General features: G+C 46.7%; 1 protein-coding gene across 1 annotated transcript; it reads right to left on the bottom strand.

Moving 5' to 3' along the window:
- Positions 1–6,617: 6,617 nt before the first annotated feature.
- Positions 6,618–20,485, bottom strand: LOC138811415 (membrane-associated progesterone receptor component 2-like). Its single transcript, XM_069999165.1, has 3 exons — positions 20,025–20,485; positions 10,739–10,894; positions 6,618–7,970 (listed from the first exon to the last, which is right to left on the bottom strand). Exons 1-3 carry the CDS (start codon positions 20,464–20,466, stop codon positions 7,873–7,875), a joined length of 696 nt encoding a protein of 231 aa, XP_069855266.1. The 5' UTR covers positions 20,467–20,485; the 3' UTR covers positions 6,618–7,872.
- Between the last annotated feature and the right edge of the window lie 307 nt (positions 20,486–20,792).

Genomic DNA, 20,792 nt, shown 5'->3' on the forward strand with positions numbered 1-20,792 from the left:
AGACATGCTGACTTTCAACAAATATACAAATTTCCCTTTAGCACTTAAATAAGAACATTTAATGTCTTGTTTGGCTTGATGTCTTACCATAGCTTAGTTTTGTGGGGGGTTTTTGGGGGGGGCAAATTTGCCTTTTAGCAGGCATATTTTCACAAAAGAATAAAGAAAAAGCAGATCACGCAGTGATTTAAACACAACTGACCGTGACGCAGGACTGACAGAATCTACATCAGCTGAGCTGCATCATGCACACAGGAATTTAAATTCTGTTTTGAACTTTTGAAACTTTTTATAACACTGGATTTTTTCAGTATTGAGGTTTTAGCTGTAGGCAAGTGCTCTCCTAGCTAAGCCATGCTCCCAAGCCACTTTCATTTCCTTATTTCTGAGGTGGAGTCTCACAGTCAATCCCCTAGGTCAGCATGGACTGCAGTCCTCCTATTTCACCTTCCCTGGGGTGTGGGGTGGATGGCATGTAGCTCCATGTCCAGGCTTTTCTGTTGAGATGGGATCTTGATGACTTTCTGTTGGTCCCATGGTCCACCGACCTCCACCGCTGGAGCAGTCAGGAGTTCAGGTATCAGAAACCGTGACTGGCCTCTATTATGATCATTATTTGACTCTGGTTAAAACTATGTGTAATAAATCCAGAAATAAGGCCTGATTACCTTACAATGATTCATAATATTAATTCTGCCAGCAATGAAAAGGTCAAAATAATGCTTGGCCTACTAGAATATTGTTTTGTTCCTTTATACATTTGGATGAAAAAAATATACTGTACATTAACCCTTAAGACTCACTTGAAAACTCACAAAGACTCAACGTTTGTTCCTTTTTTTTTTTGTCGGTTGTGGGGCTGGAACTCTGGGCCTGGGCGCTGTCCCTCAGCTCTTCAGCTCAAGGCGAGCGCTGTACCATGTGAGCCACAGTGCCACTTCTGGTTTTCTGGTGGTTAATTGGAGATAAGAGACTCTCAGACATTCCTGCCTGAGCTGGCTTTGACGTGCGATCCTCAGACCCCAGTCTTCTGAGTAGCTGGGATGACAGGCATGAGCCCTGGGCCCAGCTCCATTCCTTTGCTTTACATGGCATGGTGTTTACCACCTTTTATGTGACCTGTGAGGGCTCTGGCTGGGATGATTCCTGCACAGCTCACTGTCTTCTACCAACATCTGATGGTGTTACATGCCCAGTGGCTGGTCAGGCAAGCTGTGTGTACACTTTTGAGAAGCATGATTGTTGTGAAAACCTTTGCCACAGAAACAGAAACAAGGCAGTGGCTCTTACAAACGCCAGCAACTTTACTCTTATAACCTCTGCAACACGATTGCATCAGCTCAGACACATGTCTGCTCCAATATGATCTGGTCAAGAGTGATCCCAGCTGGACACAGGTGGCTCACATCTGTAATTCTAGCTACTCGAGAGTCTAAAATCACAATTTGAAGCTAGCCCAAGCATGAAAGTGTATGAGACATTTACCGCCAAGTAAACACAAAAAGCTGGAAGTGGAGCTGTGACTCAAGAAGTACAGTGCTGGGCTGGGAATGTGGTAGAGTGCTTGCTTGGCACATACAAAGCCCTGGTTTTGATTCCTTAATACTACATAAACAGGAAAGCTGGAAGTGGCGCTGTGGCTCAAGTGGTGAGCACTAGCCTTGAGCAAAAGAAGCTCAGAGATAGTGCCTAGGCCCTGAGTTCAAGCCCCAAGACTGCCCCCCCCAAAAAAGCTTGGGGACAGTGCCCAGAACCTGAACCTGAGTTCAAGACCAGACCTACCAGTGAAAAAAATAAGAATAAAAAGAGTGTTCCAAATGCCCAGGTAGGCCCTCCTCATCCTTAATTCCTCAAAGTGCATATGCACGGGTTCTGGTCTAGCCTTGTAAACGTGGGTTCACCCTGGAGGACTCCTCACTTCGGGGACATGTCTGTGGAACAGCTTTCAGGGCTGTTGCATTTTGGGGGCGGTTGTGGCAAAGGTGGTTTGAGGTGATTCAGCTTAATCATTAATTGGTTCACAATATTGGGGGCTACAGGTACTCAGTATGTGCTGCTGTAGTGAGATACCAGATACAGTGATCCAAGGACAGGGATTTGCATTCTCATTCAAGAGATCTGGCCGATCAAGACTGAGGTGCCCGCAGATTTGGTGTCTTGTTGCTCACAGCCTGCAGTCTGGCATCCGTAAGGATGCAGGGTGGAAGGCAACCCTTTTCCCAGGCTCCAGTCCATTCCAAGCAGAGCCTCCACAGACCCACACCATGAAGGCTGTCTCCTGTCACTATGTTAGAGTTCAGCATCAGCACAAATTTCGGAGGGAACACAACAGGATGAGATAAGGTGGTGGCAATTTCTAGTCCTTTTTGTCTCCAAAAGGAAACCTCATCTGAGTAGCCATACCAGTCATTTGGGTTTTAGACTTAGGTAGCCTTATCCACAGCATTGAGGTCACAACTCAAGTTGCTAGGAGGAGGGAGTGAAGGAACAGAGTGGTCACTGCGACTGCTCTGCATCTTTGGTGAGCCACTGGCTTAGTGGGTGTGAGATTCAGAAGACAAGCACAGGCTGCTGTGGTGGCCAGGGCCACTTTGAGTTCACGGAGCTCTGCCAGTTCAAACAATATAGGAACAAAGGCAAAAACTACTTGGGTCAGTGTAGCTAGGCACAGATGAAAATGAGATTTGAAACTGGAAATTCCAAAGTACATTAATGAATTAAAAACATTGGTGACAATCCACAAATCTAGTGTTTATGTTAGTAAGAAGAGGGGAGGGGAAATAACAGCTAGTACTTTGTGCCTATCTTGTGTCCGAGGCAGTTTGGGTGAATGGATTAATTTGTCCTCCAAACAACCTGAGAATTACATACTACTGTTATAAGGGACAGTGGAGAAGAAGACTTATTTAGTGTCTCACCCAGAGTAATGCATCCAGTCCATGTGGAGTCAGGATTTAAATCAGTATCTGACATTCAGGACCTTAAGCTTTGCAGAATACCCATGAATATAAATGCGTAGAAAAAGGGCCAGAAATATATTCATTTTTTAATTTATTTTTTATTTTTTTTATTTTTTGGGTCCAGTCATGGGGCCTAAATTCTGGGCCTGGGCGCTGTCCCTCAGCTCTTCAGCTCAAGGCCAGCGCTCTAACACTTGAGCCACAGAGCCACTTCCAGCATTTTTTCTTTTTGCTTATGTGGTGCTGAGGAATCGAACCCAGGGCCTCAGGCATGCAAGGCAAGTGCTCTACCACTGAGCCACCTTCCCAGCCCCCAGAAATATATTCATAATTTGAAAATTGTCATCTTTGGAGACAGCTATGAATTAGAGTTCTGCAAAATATATCCAAACATTCCATTAGTAGCAAGTGTTTAAGGATTTCTTTTTTATTTCCCAAAGAAGCTTCATGGTACTTCTGGAGTTAAAATGACTGGATTAGGCTTTTCAACCTAAATATTACCATAGACTGGTGACATTGAGATCAGAGGGATTGTTTCATCTTTCCTCTTGGTACATCTCAAGACATCGGATAAAATTTTCAGAGATTAGGTGAAAATTTATTTCTGGTTTTAGAACAATGCAAGGCATATTAGTAAATTTATTATTTCAGAGATGAAATGTATTTTGTAGTTGAGAAACTGAAGCCTATGTGGTCATGTCAAATACAGTATTAAATACTGGAAAAAGTCATGTTACAAAAGAGACAAAGCTTTAAAACAATCTCATAATGTATTAGGAAATATAAAGTAAGTTTGCTAGGGAATTCAGAGACAGCTATTTATTTTTTAGACTTGGCTCATTGTTGTGAATTTTGAAATCCGTAGAGTCGGCTGTTTACAAATTCAGGTAAAAGTTGATGCTGCAGTCTTGAGTCCAAAACTTACAGGGAGAGCCAGTAAACTAAAAACAGGGCTTCTGTGTTTAAGTTCTGAGGCAGAATATTTTGTTTTGCTCTTAAAAGTTGTCAAGAGATGTAATAGTTTGAAACATTCAGAATAATCTATATTGGTTGTTGTCAGGCAATGGTGGCTTATAATCCTAGCTAGTACCTATAATCCTAGCTAGTCAGGAGGCTGAGATCTGAGGATTACAGTTCAAATCCAGCCTGGGCAGGAAAGTCCATGAGACTCTTTATCTCCTACCACCAGAAAACCAGAAGTGGGCTGTGGCTCAAAGTAGTAGAGCCCTAGCTTTGAGCAAAAGAGCTCAGGGACAGTGCTCAGGCTGCAAGTTCAAACCCTACAACCAAGAAAAGCTGATTGCAAGTCTACAGGTATCTTTACAGCAACATCTAAGACTAGTGTTCAGACTGGGCACCACAGATTAGTCGTTAACAAATGAAAATTATCACGAGCAGATTCCAACTTGAACTAAATTCTGTCTGCACAGTGTGAGTCTATTGATTTTATTTGTTTAGGATTGAACAAAGTTTTCTTTGAGGCTCAGTCATTTGAGCAAAGTCCTTGAACAAGATATATGCCATGCATTTTACTATTTTAATCTTAGTTTTTTGTAACACAGATTGAGTTATGATGTAATTCTGAACTATTTTGTGGCAGTTGAAAGATCAGCTAAAGCAAGGCACATAACTTTTGTAAGGTAAACAGGAAACACACTAGTGAACTCACTGCTGTCATCTGGTCTTTTCAGTTTTGCTCCTCAGAATACCTCACACACCCTGTGCTCTATGTGCTCTACTACTGTTGTCCAGGGAGGGTGCTCAGTCATGTTTTCACAGATTAACATAATCTCTCAGTACCAACTCTGAAATCTCAACTACAGTTTCACCATTATGCAAATGACTTCAAGAAACTCCCCACCGAATGAGTCTAGATTTAAAATAAATAGGGAGATACCATGTTGAGACTTAATAAATGTGGAAACTATATTTTTGCTGGCATTATTGCTAAACTTTTGGGGGCGCAATACTAGGGCTTGAAATCAGGGCCTTGTACTTGTCTGGCTGGTGCTATACTGCTTAAGCTACACCTCTGGCCTTGCTTTTTGCTGGCTATTTTAGAGATGAGTCTCACAGACTTTTCTGCCTGGGCTGTCATTTCAACCTATTGAGTCCTAGGATTGCAGACACCATCCTTCAGTGCAGTTTGAGCTTTTATCACTGAAGGTTACCTTCAGTGCTCCATCATTACTTTATTTCCAGGTAAATGGGAACATTGTTCAGATTTGGAACAATCTGTTAATTAACAGATTAGATGGTTACAAAAGAAAAAGACTTACATGCCACCTAGATACTAAGTCCCTACCTAATACTTGCCCAAAAGCAACTAGCTCACCAGAAAGCAGCCAGCTCCCTTCTGGACCTGAGTTTTCTCTATTTCAAACACAGCCTGAGACACACAGAGTAAGGAAAATGCTTCTTGCACTTCTTACAGAAGAAAGGTGACCTTCAAGGCATTTCTTCTCAGGGCCACTTTCATTGTACTTTTTATTAAGTCTGCTGCAATTTGTTTTTGCGAAGGAAAATTAAAATGTTCTTTTTTCTTCTCTCCAAGTTACTACTGGGACCTGCACGCAGCCCTGGGAATAGGCTGAAGAGGCAGGAAGGTGCGAAAGCCCAGGCGGGTGCGAACTTCAGCGGGAAAAGGCTCAGGGAGTCCTTCCTTCCCTACTGGTGACCCAAGTGAGCGGCCGTGCACATTCTGCCAAGTACACATGGGGCCTGGGTTCAAACCCCGGCACTCAGAAAAGAAGTACCTGTATTTTAAGCACCTCAAGTGATAGACAGCAAATGTGGGAAATAGAGGATAGGGAGTGTGTCCACATATAACCAAAATTAAGGTCCCTCACTGAGACTAGCTGCTACATCCAACTGGAATCAAAGAATTATCTCTAGAACAGTTTATTTCCAGCCTCAAACACAAAATAACCCATCTTTCTTAACAGATCGTATTTCATTTTTACTGCATGAATACTTAAGGTTTCTCTCTTCACAACTGCAGATTATTGAACTTCAGGCCCAAATGACCCAGGCATGTATCAGTTCTCTACAGAGGACATGTACCTTAACCATTAAAAAAAAAAAAAGTTGTACATAAAAACACTCAAAGCATTTACCAACACTTTTCATAGCCATTCTGTAGCTTGACTGAACAGAATGTTGTCATTAGAAGTTTCCCTTTGATGGTTTCTGCATGTATTATGCCAAAGACAAAGTCTTCAGTGACCATGTCTTTTGTTTTTATTTTTGGTACAACTTTTCCCTATGGACTTCCATAGTCATGGTGAAATCAAGTAATCAACATACACAGGGCTTTTGGGAGGGTGTTTTCAACCTAATACTTGAAGAATTTAGTATCTATTGGTAGAATAGCCTTTCACTGTTTTGTTTAATAACTGCCTGCATTGCTATTATTTCTAGTATAACCAGTTGGCATCAAAATACAAAGTAAAAATATGTACTTTTAGTATTTCAATTCTTACCTGAGTAAGGTAGGATCTCTTGACTGTCCCACAAAAGTGGAGGTTCTGAACATTACAACAAACCTGGTATAATGTTTACAACTTGGATACCCAGTGCCTACTTTCCATCTCCAGGATTTTTCCTCTCATCTTGAATTCAATGCACAGTCTTATTAAGATATCACAATGCACTGCCTTACAATTTTGCATATTTTGGTTTATTGTCCATGCTTTATTAAAATGGTACTTGTATTTACAATATCGCGAGTCCCTTCCAAGGCGCGCACACATCCAGACTCACCCAAACAGACATCCAAACCTCGGCCCCACACACCCAACACCAGTGAGATGTGAGGGTCAGATTCCTAGAATTAGGCAGCTGTTGGGGTAAAAAGAATTGTTGGTTTGTGGGTGTTTTTGTTTTTTGTTGTTGCTGTTTTTGATTTTTTGGAAAAGAGAAAAGCACAAGGGGGAATGCATTTGGCCATTACAATGCTAATTAAATTTGTGTATATTAACGTATGGCAGTTAACACTGAATAATCCTTTTACATTCTATATACACAGGATGACATCAAGGTTTTGCAGTCAACAGAACATTCCAACCTCAGTCTCAACCTGCTTGTAGTGACTTGGGAATTCACATAGGGGCTTTCCCTAAAAGTAATTCAAGTTTATGGAAGTGAAATAAGGCACAATTAATATTGATTTGACCTAGGGGAAAGAACAGAAGGGGTAAAACTAGTTTCAAATGATCTTGTTGGGGAATTGCTTTGATTTCAATCCACCTGAAATCCATTCTAATTTCCAATGGATTCTTAGGAATAAGTTTTATTTTTTATCCCTCCTTGACAAAGCCCAAAGAGAAGCTTGGGAATTCACATTTTAACATTTCAGTAGCCTGAACCACTCAAGCTGATGTGCAACTTCTACCTCCCTGGCCAGGTCTTCCTGTCCCTCAATGATAAAAACATCAGTTAAAGAAGAGTCCCTTGCTGTTTTTTGTTTGAGATTTGTACAGTTGAGTAGCAAATACATATGTGGCTGTCTTTGATACTTTTTTTTTTTTTTTTACAAAAAGGACAAATTCAAGAATGGAGGGAGAGAGGGGCAGATGAGAGAGGGAGAGAGGGTAGAGGGAGAAGGAGAGGGGGAGGAGGAGAGTGAGTGAGCTGCCCTAGGCGCACGACCTTCTTGCCATTTAAGAAATCCCTGTCTTTTTCTCAGGATGACGAAGCCCCACCAGACATTACAAACAACTGCAACAAAGGGGTCTGGCAGCATCATAACATCCGGTTTTCAAATCTTCACAGCAAGACTCACTTCTCTTGTACACAATTGGGTGAATGTTTTTTCGCAGCAGGTGAATCACATCCAGAGACACTGGACATTCTGTGAAAGGGAGTAAGAACTGCAGTTCTGAAGGCCCCTGACTTTGGTGGTTTGCAAAGTTCAATCCTGTTTATTGTGATCCTTGGTATCCTCTTCATCTGTATATTCTGAAGGCTCTTCTCCTGGTTTGAGAAGTCTGCCTACATAATCATATTTTTCTGAAAAATAAAGCAAAAGAAGATCGGTAGTGATCAAAACTTATTTCATGATTCCATTGCACAGAGGGAAGGCGCTTGCTTCGTTAGAACCATATGGAATAGGCTAAGTTCTTCCTGGTACTTTACTATGTCTGGTCTTTGTGTATCTAGGAAGCTCAGAAAGCATGGGCATTAGCCGGGTGCTGGTGGCTCCCACCTGTCATCCTAGCTACTCAGGAGGCTGAGAGCTGAGGATCATGGTTTAAAGCCAGCCCAGGAAAGAAAGTCTGTTGAGACTCTTATCTCCAATAAACCACTCAGAAAAAACTGGAAATAGCACTGTGGCTCAAACTGGTAGAACGCTAGCCTTGAGCAAAAAAATCTCAGGGACAGTGGTCAGGCCTGAGTTTGAGCCCCCTGACCAACCAAAACCCCCCCACCAAAACATGGGACTTAGTCTTTACAGGAGTGCTCGTGGCCTTTATCAGAGTCACTGGGAGATCTTTTAAAACACACACATTCAGCACCCCTCAGAGTGAGCTGAGTAGCTCACAGCCAGTTCACCCAGCCCAGCTCTGTGGTCCAGTCTGGACATGTGTCTGCACTGTGTAGTGTAGGATGGCCATGTGAGGATGAGAGCAGTCCTTGAACCTTTTCTGTGTGTTGCTGTGGCTGACCCAAAGCCCCTATGTGTGTTAGGTAGGTAGTTGTATAAGTTAGCTATATTCCCCAGCTCAGGATTTTAACCCTTCATAGCCCAAAACATTATAATTTAAATGACAGATTACAAAGTACTATAATTAAGGATTATATTAAAGATTACAATTGGCAATATAGGGAACTTCTAAGTTATTTAAAATTTGTAAATATACTGGAGTTTGCACAGAAGTGGTATTTTAAAAAATCTAGAGCTAATATTTTGGGGCACATGAAAAATGAAATGGTGACTTTCTTTTTTTTTTTTGGGTCCGGTCGTGGGGCCTGAACTCTGGGCCTGAGCGCTGTCCCTCAGCTCTTCAGCTCAAGGCTAGCACTCTACCACTTGAGCCACAGCGCCACTTCCACTTTTTTTTTCTTTTTGCTTATGTGGTGCTGGGGAATCAAACCCAGGGCCTCAGGCATGCAAGACAAGCACTCTACCATTGAGCCACCTTCCCAGCCCGAAATGGTGACTTTCTTGACCTGAGGAGTTGTGGGGCTGGAACAGCATGCGGTAGAGAACCACATGGTAAACAGATAAAACATGACTGTAGGCCAAGAACATAAGCCTAACGAGGTAAGAGTAACTCAGGGGCTTCTGTGTGTTCTCTGAGGTCTCAGTGTGTGGCGCGTTGCTCTCCTTCCTTTCCTAACTAAACGGTCTTCTTGCCTTTATGCAGGTAACACATGTTGATATCAACTCCCTGGTAAGTGAATTAAAGCTAGGGTAAGTAACTTAGCTGTCAAAAGGAACAGACAACAAGATCACTTCATATCATGGTACTAGAACAAGTGCCAAGAACCCAGAAGAGCTGTTCTGAGGGACCCAGGGTCTGATACATGTCAGATACCCTGGCACACAGTGGTAAAAACTATCAGGGTATACTAAAGGATTCCTTCCTTAAGGTTAAGATCATTTAGAATACATTATATAATCACAGTATTGATATCATACCACGGATCCAGTTTTTTGTTTTAGTGGTGATGAGGGTTGGAGCTAAATACAAGGTCTACTACTGAGGTCTACAAGTCTAGATAAATAGTATTATTGTTGTTGCTGTTGTTCTTAAAACTGTACCTAAAAGTCCTAAAAAAATTAAAACTGTCTTTTTTTTTGCGGTGGGGGGGGAAGGGCTGGGCAGTGGGGGTGGTTGTGGGACTTGCACTCAGGGCCTGGGTGCTATCCTTGAGTTCTTTTGCTCAATTCTAGTATTCTAGCACTTAAGCCACAGTGCCACTTCCAGTTTTCTGGTGGTTAACTGAAGATGCCCAGCCTGGCTTCAACTGTGATCATCAGATCGCAGCCTCCTGAGTAGCTAGGATTACAGGGGTGAGCCACCGGCACCTGGCCAAAACGGTCAGTTTTTAAGACTTTAGCTAGTACAATGTCCTACTATACCTGGCAATAAGTCCATTTTCAAATATAAATTCTCATGTTACTTTTTATGATGCTTAGAAACATCATTAAAATATATGCTGGGAAGGTGGCTCAGTGGTAGAGCATGCCTTGTATGCAAGAAGCCCTGGGTTCAATTCCTCAGCACAACATAAGCAGAAAAAGTGGAAGTGGTGCTGTGGCTCAAGTGGTAGAGTGCTAGCCTTGAGCAACAGCAGCTCTGGGACAGCGCCGAGGCCCTGAATCTAAGCTCCAGGACCCACCAAAAAAAAAGACACCTAGCCAGGTGTCGGTAGCTCATGTCTTTAATCCTAGCTACTCAGGAAGCTGAGATCTGAGGATTGCGATTCAAAGCCAGCACAGGCACCGTAGTCCATGAGATTCTTATCTTCAATAACCACTCAGAAAACCAAAGTGGCACTGTGGTTCAAGTGGTAGAGCACTAGCCTTGAGGTGAAGAGCTGAGGGACAGCACCCAGGCCCTGAGTTCAGGCCCCAGGACTGACGAAAAACAAAAAACAAAAAAGACTTCCTTTGGCTCTTTACATAGGCCATTCAACAAAGCAGTTTATGAATGCATTCTGTTGTCATTCTTACCCACCTGTCTGGCTCCACTCTGTCCTAGGAGACAGTACACACTTCCTTTGAATACATATTTAATTTCCCAAAGAACCCAACAAAATGATGGAGGTACCTTTAAACTGCATTTCCCATTCTCGAACACTCTCCATTTGAACTGCATTCAAGTCGGAAAGGTCGTCATACTCATCTCTGAGAGCATCCTTGTCTAGGCAGAACGTGGCCAGGCCCCTGGAGGCATCTCTACCAGCAAATATCCCATATGGACCGGCTGCAAAAAGAAACAACAACTTCGTTTGCTCAATGTGCAAATTTTAAAAAACCCTTGCCACGTCTATTATTTGTCACCCAGTTTTAATTTCAAAACGTAATAGACGAAGCGTTGAGAAAAGGTTTGATCAAAGTAAAGCCTTTCAATGGAGCCACAAGCCCTGAATTTAAATTACTTCAGATAACCTCAAATGCATTCAAAACAACAGCAGTGAGGCGGTGAGGGCAGGGAAGAGCGTGCCAGTGAGCCTCGTTCTAGTCCTGTTGTGTGATGCTCAGCTCATGCATGCCTACCACACAGCTCCTACATGAACGTCCAGCTCGGCTCAAACTCAGGACTTTGTACTCTTGCTTGCCTTTCATTATCATGGCTCCTACCATTCAGTCCACAGCTCCACTCTAGTATTTGGAGATGAGTCTTACAGACTTTTCTGCCTGGGATGGTTTTGAATCTTGACCCTCCAAGTCTGTCTCATGAGTAGCAAGGATCAGAGGTTTGAACCATCAGTGCCTAGCTAGGATGTTGCTTTTGCTTGGGCCGGCTTGGACTTTGATCCTATTAATGCTTCTTTTTGTTGGTCATGGGGCTTGAACTCTGGGCCTGGGCGCTGTCCCTCAGCTCTTCAGCTCAAGGCCAGTGCTATGCCACTTGAGCCACAGTCACAGTGTCACTCTCGGTTTTCTGGTGGTTAAATGGAGGTAAGAGTCTCATGGACTCTCCTGCCCAGGATGGCTCTGAACCGTGATCCTCAGATCTCAGCCTCCTGAGTAGTTAGGATGACAGGCGCAAGCCACTGGCACCCAGCTGCACTCAAATTTTTATTGGTTGAGATGGATTGGCTCTAACTTTTTGCCTGAGCTCCAAACATGATCCCCACCTCAGATTCCTGAGTAGCTAGGATTTAGGCATAACACTCTGTCAAGCATTGTGCACTGTGTGTCAGGCGCTGTGCTAGTCTTGTTACAATTTCTGGGAACCAGATGGAGTAGGTCTAAGAATTAGTTCCTAACACATTAAATAATAATTAGCTTAAATGTTTTTTCTGGTATAGGGATTGAATGCATGGCCTTACACCACTTGACTATGCCTCTACTTCTTTCACCCCTCCTCCATTTTGCCTTAGATATCCAGAGTTAACTTCACTCAAGCCAGCTTCCAACTTGTGGTCCTCTTTTTTGGGGGGGGGAGAGGGGTCCGGTTGTGGGGCCTGAACTCTGGGCCTGGGCGCTGTCCCTCAGCTCTTTAAGACGAGCGCTTTACCACTTGAGCCGCTGCACCACTTCCAGCTTTTTCTGCTTCTGTGGTGCGGAGGAATGGAACCCAGGGCCTCAGGCATGCGAGGCGAGTGCTCACCGCTGAGCCACCTTCCCAGCCCCTGTGGTCCGCTTCTGTGTATCAACTGGTGTTGTAGGTGTGTGCCAGCCTATCGCTATGATGAGTGCTTTATTTCTCTGGGGAGGAATGGAATAACTGGCCCAAGTGAAGCATTCCTTGTCTGTCCTCCAGAACAGCCACTGTCTTGTTCATCTGTCTTCAATGCCCAGGCCAGTGGCTGGCAGGAGGAATATAATTTCTCTCAAATTAGTTAGCTGTACTTCCAAACAGGGAGAAACTAGATTTGACCCTTTTAAGTAAACAGATCCACTTATGAAAGCAAAATCCTGACCCACACGAAAAAGAGACATTATTTCTGGAGAATGAAGAGAAAGTTTTACACATAGAATTGGCAAAGGCTAGCTATTTGAGAGTTTTTTGGCAGTACTGGGGTTGAACTCAGATTCCTTGGGCTCTCTCAGCTTGCCTTCTCAGCTCATATGCTCTACCACTTGAGCCATACCTCCAGCCTGACTCTTTATTGGTTACTTTTGGAGATGGGGTCTCAATAACCTTTTTTGTCTGGACTTACTTCAAGTTATGATTCTTCAGATTTCTGACTCTGGAGGTGAGTGAGAGCCACTAAAGATATTTAAAGAGTTAACTCTGTCTTCATTCTTATCTGCAGAATGGAACAAGTAGATTTTTCTGTTTCAACTTTAAAAACAAATGATGCAAAGGCCAGGTCAGACATGGTAGTTCACACCTGTTAACACCTGTTACTTGAGTGGTGCGGGTCAAGGGGCTGTAGTTCCAGCCCAGGTATAAACCTTTCCAACAATAAACCAGATGTGTCGGTGCATGCCTGTAATCCAGGTCGGAGGGTCACGGTCTGAGGCTGGCCCTAGGCAAAAAGCACAAGACACGATCTGAAAAATAAAAATAGAAAAGGGCTGGGAGTGTGACTCAAGTGGTAGAATAACTGCCTGTCATGCACACACACACACACACACACACACACACACACACACACACACACACACACACACACACACACACACACACACACACACACACACACACACACACACACACACACACACACAGATATGCTAATAAGGAACAAAACATAGTTTTACAAAGGATAGTAGCCTTCCTGCATCTATAAGGCAACTATATATGACAAAGGTCACAGTTTAAAAACCAGAATTTCTGGTTTTACTATTATGAATTGTTCTAGTAAGAGGGCTTATTAGAACAAAGCTTTTTCTAATGAAAAATAAAGTTGCTTGATTTATTTAAAATGAATGCAGTAAAGACTATACATATATTTAAAGCATTTACATGCCAAAAAATATCTGTATATTGAGACAAGAAATCATTGTTTCACCTTAATAAACAAAAATTAATGAAAACCAATTTGAATTCCGACAGTAATGCAGTTCATAAAAGAAATTATAACCAGGCACCGATGGCTCATGCCTCTAATCCTAGCTACTCAAGAGGCTGAGATCTGAGGATCACAGTTCAAAACCAGCCCAGGCAGGAAAGTCTGTGAGACTCTTATCTCCAATAAACCACCAGAAAACTGGAAGTGGCACTGAGCCTCAAGTGGTAGAGCGCTGGCCTTGAGCTGAAGGACAGTGCCCAGGCCCAGAGTTCAAGCCCTATGACCACCAAAAAACAAAACAAAACACCACCAACCAAAAAACCCACCTAAATGAAAGCTGCTGATCAATAGGGGCTGGGTGGGGAAGAGAAGGGAAGGGAAGAGGCTCTGTTGGGGGCAGGAGGGGAGTAGAAAGAGGGTTGGAGAGGGCTGGGAAGGTGGCTCAGTGGTAGAGTGCTTGCCTTGCATGCCTGAGGCCCTGGGTTCAATTCCTCAGCACCACATAAACAAAAAGAAAAGAAGCTGGAAGGGGAGCTGTGGCTCAAGTGGTAGAGCGCTAGCCTTGAGCTGAAGAGCTGAGGGACAGCGCCCAGGCCCAGAGTTCAGGCCCCACAACCAGACCCCCCCCCCCCAAAAAAAAAGAGGGTTGGAGAAACCGACTGGTACTGCCCTGGGCAGGGAGAAGAAAGAGAGTGACAGAGAGGAGAGGTGAACAGAGCACACTGCGCACAGAAATAGAAAGGCACAAAGACCCCCTTCCTGCATAGCTAATGTATGCTAGTAAAAAAGCTGCTACTGAAAATAAAATTTAAGAGAATCAACAAAAAAGTCCATCACAACAGCAACTTTTTTTTTTTTTTTTTGGGGGGGGTGGGTCCGGTTGTGGGGCCTGAACTCTGGGCCTGGGCACTGTCCCTCAGCTCTTCAGCTCAAGGCTAGCGCTCTACCACTTGAGCCACAGCGCCACTTCTGGGTTTTTTCTTTTTGCTTATGTGGTGCTGAGGAATCGAACCCAGGGCCTCAGGCATGCAAGGCAAGTGCTCTACCACTGAGCCAACTTCCCAGCCCAGCAACTTTTTTTTTTTGTATTCTGTTATAATATGAACCTCCACTTCCTGTAAAAATTTCAGCAGGCACTTTCAGAGTATATAAAACACATAAAGTTTTCAGTATAAAAACAGCAAATAGGGGCTGGGAAGGTGGCTTGCATGCATGCATGCATGAGGCCCCGGGTTCAAGTCCTCAGCACCACATAATCAGAAAAAGCTGGAAGTGGCGCTGTGGCTCAAGTGGTAAAGCACTAGCCTTGAACTGAAGAGCTGAGGGACAGTGCCTGGGCCCAGAGTTCAGGCCCCACAACAAACAAAAATTAAAAAAAAAAAAATAGGAAAAATGACTTTCTCTGCCAACATCTTGAAGGAAGCCTCAATACTTAATGAATATAAAAATAAAACTTTACACAATATTTTTTTTTCTGGCTTTAGATAGCTGGCTCAGAAAAAAATAAATGAATCAACAATACAAACAAGTTCTAGAATGGTTTATGCTTAAAAGGACTGATTAACATATTACCTCCCACCCTCCCTCCAAAACCTTATCTACTGTCTTCTCCTGACCTAAGGTTTAGAATCTTCCTCAGAAGCATTCAACTGCTGAAAAAAAGTCTTTTCAGGGGCTGGGAAGGTGGCTCAGTGGTAGAGGGCTTGCCTTGCATGCATGAGGCCCTGGGTTCGACTCCTCAGCACCACATAATCAGAAAAAGCCGGAAGTGGCACTGTGGCTCAAGTGGTAGAGCGCTGGCCTTGAGCTGAAGAGCTGAGGGACAGCGCCCAGGCCCAGAGTTCAGGCCCCACGACTGGCAAAAAAACATCTTTTCAGAGAATCCAGAACTACAGGCGCACATGCCTAGCTTGTTATGAAAGGGCTTGAGTTTTTTCCTAGGCCTGGCCTTGAACCATGATTTTTCCCATCTTGGTCTCCCTTGTAGCTGGATTAAAGGTGTGGGCCCCAAGGCCCAGCCCTTACTTAGAAGGCCATTTTAGGGCCATTTTTATTTCAAAGTTTAATATACCAAAGCAACGTCATAATAGTTGGAACTTATACTCAGCTATTACTTTTTAAGAGTTAACTTGTAGTTCATATTTTTACAATTTAAATCAGCAAATTTAGTTACTATGCCTTGAAACATGGAATTGGGTGACATACTTTAAAATTTAAAGTTAGTGAACAATCCAAGCTACTCAGTCCTAGTTGGCTTCCAAGCAGAAGGCTGGGATAGGAGCTGCATTACGTAGACTATCCATGAAATAGTTGTCTTTATGTTGTCAACTCTTGCTTAAACTGAATTTCTGCAAAATAAGTGTTTAAATTAACACACTGAAGATGGAGTTTAAAAAGGAGGAAAAGAACCAGGAGCCAGTGACTCCCTGCCTTTAATCCTGGCTACTCAGTAGGATGAGGTCTAAGGATCGTGGTTCAAAGCCAGCTGGGACAGAAAAGTCGTGAGTCTCACCTCCAAATAAGCCCCAAAAGCTGGAAGTGGAGCTGTGCCTCAAGTGGTAGAGCCAGTCTTAAGAGAAGCAGCTGAGGGGCAGCAGCACCTAAGCTTCAGTACGGCGGGCGGGCAGAGGCAGGTTTACACACATGTACGTACACACACACACACACACACACACACACACACACACACACACACACACACACACACACACACACACACACGAAAGACCCAAAGGTACATGTGCCTTGTGTTCCTTTCCCAACTTCCTAATGATCAGGAAATCTCAGAGTTGTGCTTTTTTTTTGTCAGTTGTGGGGCTTGAACTCTGGGCCTGGGCGCTGTCCCTCAGCTCTTCAGCTCAAGGTGAGCGCTCTACCACTTGAGCCACAACACCACTTCTGGTTTTCTAGTGGTTTACTGGAGATAAGAGTCTCATGGACTTTCCTGCCTGGGCTGGCTTTGAACCATGATCCTCAGATCTCAGCCTCTTGGAATAGCTAGAATTACAGGTGTGAGCCACCGGTGCTTGGCAGAGTTGTACTTCTTATGAGATTATTTTTCCCTCAGTGGAATTTAAGCTGGATATGGCTTTATATATGTTGAAGAAAAACACAGGAATAAAGGATAAACTATTAAAGAATAAGATCATCATATTGGTAGAGTTCCATTGAAGTAATATTAAATAAAAATCATTCAAGACCATACCAAGTCTTCTGAATCTGTTAATACGTGCGCTGGACAGGATTAGACAGCAAGAAGGATGCCTGCTGAACCAGTGTGGTCTGGTTTAATTTCTCGTGTTGCTACTTACTAGTATATGCCTTAGGCCAGCTGAGTTCCACTTTTCACAAATATAAAATGGGAACCTAACCAGTATCATAGGGCTGCCTGAAAAATAAACGAGGTAATAAGCTCAAGGAATGGAGCCGCCGCCTCCTTTTCCTACTCCGACTTCTGCTGTTCAATATGGTAGCTGTATGACTTAGTGCTTGGTAATGTGGCTGTTTCTGAGAACTTCCACTTGTCGCTATGGCTACCCACTGGACATAAAACCAAGGCAGTAAGATTCCTTACAAGTTTACCCCAGAATGCTGCAGTAATACACAATTAGTTATTTCAGGATGAAAATAAAAATTAAAAGCAAAAGGCAAACACCTCTGTATATCACCTTAACAACAATAAAATTAAAAATACTAAAAGCAAAACCTAACATTTGTTTCATACACATTTGGCTTTAAGGCTTTTCAAAAGTCTCACATTTCTATTAATGTAGAAAAGTAATATAGTCTAAGCTCATAAAATTTTCTGGCTTCCCTTTTGTGTGTTTGTTGTTGCTGATCACTTGGCTTGAACTCTGGGTGCTGTCCCTCAGCTGAGAGCAGCTTCCCACTTGAGCCACAGCACCACTTCTGGTTTTCTGGTGTTAACTGGAGACAAGCCTGCCCAGGCCGGCTTTGAACTGTGATCCTCAGATCTCAGCCTCCTGAGTAGCCAGGACGACAGGCGTGAGCCACCAGCGCCTGATTTCTGGCTTCCTTTAAGTCTTCAAAATCCATTATGACTTTCAATATGATATTCCAACTATCTCTATTATCTCTGATCATCATGTAGAATTGGTGGAAGGCTCACCTAAAACCGGCTTCTCTGCTCTCTCCTTAGCTTGTCACTCTTGTTCGCCTCTGACAAGGGCCATCTGCCGCTGCCTGTGGCTAAGCCATCACAGACCACTGTACTTTGTACCAAGACTTTACCTCAGCCAGGTGAGACGGGTACAATGACAGACCTTTTAGCTAAGCTGTGTACATGTAGACTATTTCTATGGGCTTCTAAGTCAACTCCTCCATATACTGTAAAGCAGTGGTGAAAATGCTTTAAGTAGTCACAAAATACTGTATAAATCCTTAATTAAAAAACTTCAGCAGCCAGGTGTTGAGATCTGAGGATCATGTTCAAAGCCAGCCCAGGAAGGAAAGGCCATGAGACTTTTTTTTTTTTTTGGGTCCAGTTGTGGGGCCTGAACTCTGGGCCTGGGCGCTGTCCCTCAGCTCTTCAGCTCAAGGCTAGCGCTCTACCACTTGAGCCACAGTGCCACTTCGGGCTTTTTTCTTTTTGTTTATGTGGTGCTGAAGAATCGAACCCAGGGCCTCATGCATGCAAGGCAAGCGCTCTACCACTAAGCCACCTTCCCAGCCCCGCCATGAGACTCTTATCTTCAATAAAGCACCAAAAAACCAGTACTGGTACTGTGACTCAAGTGGTAGAGCGCTAGCCTTGAGCTGAAGAGTTCGGGGACAGCGCCCCGGCTCAGAGTTCAAGCCCCACAAGTGACAAACAGCAACAATAACAACAACAACTTTAGCTCATCTGATCAAATACTGTAGTTTGGCCCTATTCTCTACTCCCACATGCTAATAAATAAAAAAGTATTAACCATTTTAGCTGATGACAATAGGAAGAGACATCTGTTGTCTTGGAAGGACTGAACAGATACACACAAGCATCAAAGAAATTAAATAGATGGATTCCCAGGCTGCCATCTAGCAAGCAACAAACCAAGCACTTGCAGAGTATCATCTAACCCATGTAAGCACAAGTATGTACTCACAAATGCCAATTAATCCCAAATACTACAAAGATTAAGGAAACCAGCAGGTCTTCCTACTGCTGGATGCATTCTTTCCAGGAACGGGTCATTTTAGGTCTCAAATTCCATTACTTACTGTACAGTCTTAGTAAAGCTTAGCATTTACCACTGCACGGCCTTGATAAACCACGTTGTGAATTTCTGGGACACCAATAAGTTCCATGAGTCTGAAGGGTGCCTTCCCGCCTTCCCACCGCACTGCAGCGGCGGGGGCAGAAGCAAAGCTACGCGGCAGGGAGCGGGTCTTAACTCACGGCTCTTCCACCTTCCCGTTCGTCCTACCACCAAAGGGTATGTGGCTGGATACTTGTCTCAGTACTCACACACCAGACAGACAGCCTGCTGAGCGCCCGCGAAGACCCGCAGCCCAGCCCGCGGCCACCTTGCACAGCATCCCTGGGCCCAACCGGTTCGGAAAGCGCCCAAGATGGTTCGCACACGGGGCTTCCAGACGGAGGGCTGGGCTGGGCTGGGCCGGGCTGGGCTGGGCTGGGCTGGGCTGGGCTGGGCTGGGCTGGGCTGGGCCGGGCCGGGCCGGGCCGGGCTGGGCTGGGCTGGGCCGGGCTGGGCTGGGCTGGGCTGGGCTGGGCTGGGCTGGGCTGGGCCGGGCCGGGCCGGGCCGGGCCGGGCCGGGCTGGGCTGGGCTGGGCGTGCTCCTGAGCCGGCCTCAGAGCGAGCGAGGCCCAAGCCGCCAGGTCCGGGTGTTACTCTGGAAATCACACCTCCCGAATGACAACTAGAAATGGGGACACTCCAGCCCGAGAGGGGGGAGGAGTGGGGTGGGAAGGGGTTCTGGGGGGAGGGCCCTGGGGGGGCGCACTACCTACAGCTGCGGCCTTGGGAGCAGGGTCGGGTGTCCTGAGGGCCCGGGCCGTCGGGGCCGTCGGGGGGGCGCGGGGCCGGGCCGTCGGGGCCGTCGGGGGGGCGCGGGGCCGGGCCGTCGGGGCCGTCGGGGGGGCGCGGGGCCGGGCCGTCGGGGCCGTCGGGGGGGCGCGGGGCCGGGCCGTCGGGGCCGTGGGGGGGGCGCGGGGCCGGGCCGTCGGGGCCGTGGGGGGGGGGCGCGGGGCCGGGCCGTCGGGGCCGTGGGGGGGGGGGGCGCGGGGCCGGGCCGTCGGGGCCGTGGGGGGGGGGCGCGGGGCCGGGCCGTCGGGGCCGTGGGGGGGGGGGCGCGGGGCCGGGCCGTCGGGGGGGCGCGGGGCCGGGCCGTCCGGGGTCCCGGCGCGGGCCCTCCTCCCTCCCTCCCTCCGTCCCTCCGTCCCTCCGTCCGGGCGTCCCGCCTCACCCGGGCCGTAGAACTTGCTGCCCTTGGTCACGTCGAAGACCTTCCCGTTGACGGCCAGCAGGATGCGCGGCGTGCGGGCCCCGTCGTACTGGCGCAGCTGCTCCAGGCTGAAGTCGCGCTTCTTCATGCGGGGCAGCGCGGCGGCGGGGCCGTCGGGGCCGGCGCCCGCGCCCGCGGCCCGCGCGCGGCGCCCCCAGCGCGCCCACAGCCGGTAGGCCCCCAGCAGCACCAGCGCCAGCAGCGCCACGTTCAGCAGCGTCTCCCCGCCCCCCGCCAGGAGCGCCGGCGCCGCCGCCGCCCAGCCGCCGCCCGCGCCCGCCGCGCCCGGGCCCCCGCCGCCGTCCCCGCCGCCGCCGTCCCCGCCGTCCCCGCCGCCGCCGCCGCCGCCGCCGCCGCCGCTCCCCAGGGTGCCGGGCTTCACGGCCCCATCACCCGCCGCCATCACGGCCCGCCAGCGCCTTCCTCTCCTCCCGCCCCCGGCCCTCCCCGACCCGCGGCAGGCCCCGCCCCCGGGCCGCCGCGGCCAATAGCGCGCGGGGAGGAGGCGGGGCAGCGCCGGCCCCTGATTGGAGGGCTGCCGGGCGACGTCGCCGCCGCCCCGCCCCTCTCCTTCTTTTGGGGGCTGCGCTCCCGCGCGGAGCCCCACCCACCTCGCCCCACACTTCCCCGCTCGGCCTCCGGCCGCCTCCCGGGAAGCGCATGAAGGGGGCGGGCCCGAGAGAAAGGGCCGCGCGACCACACCACCGCGCGTGCGCGTCCTGCCCCTCC

Source organism: Dipodomys merriami, unplaced genomic scaffold, assembly GCF_024711535.1.
Source record: "Dipodomys merriami isolate MVZ:Mamm:240054 unplaced genomic scaffold, mDipMer1.0.p SCAF_525, whole genome shotgun sequence".
Taxonomy (NCBI): Eukaryota; Metazoa; Chordata; class Mammalia; order Rodentia; family Heteromyidae; genus Dipodomys; species Dipodomys merriami.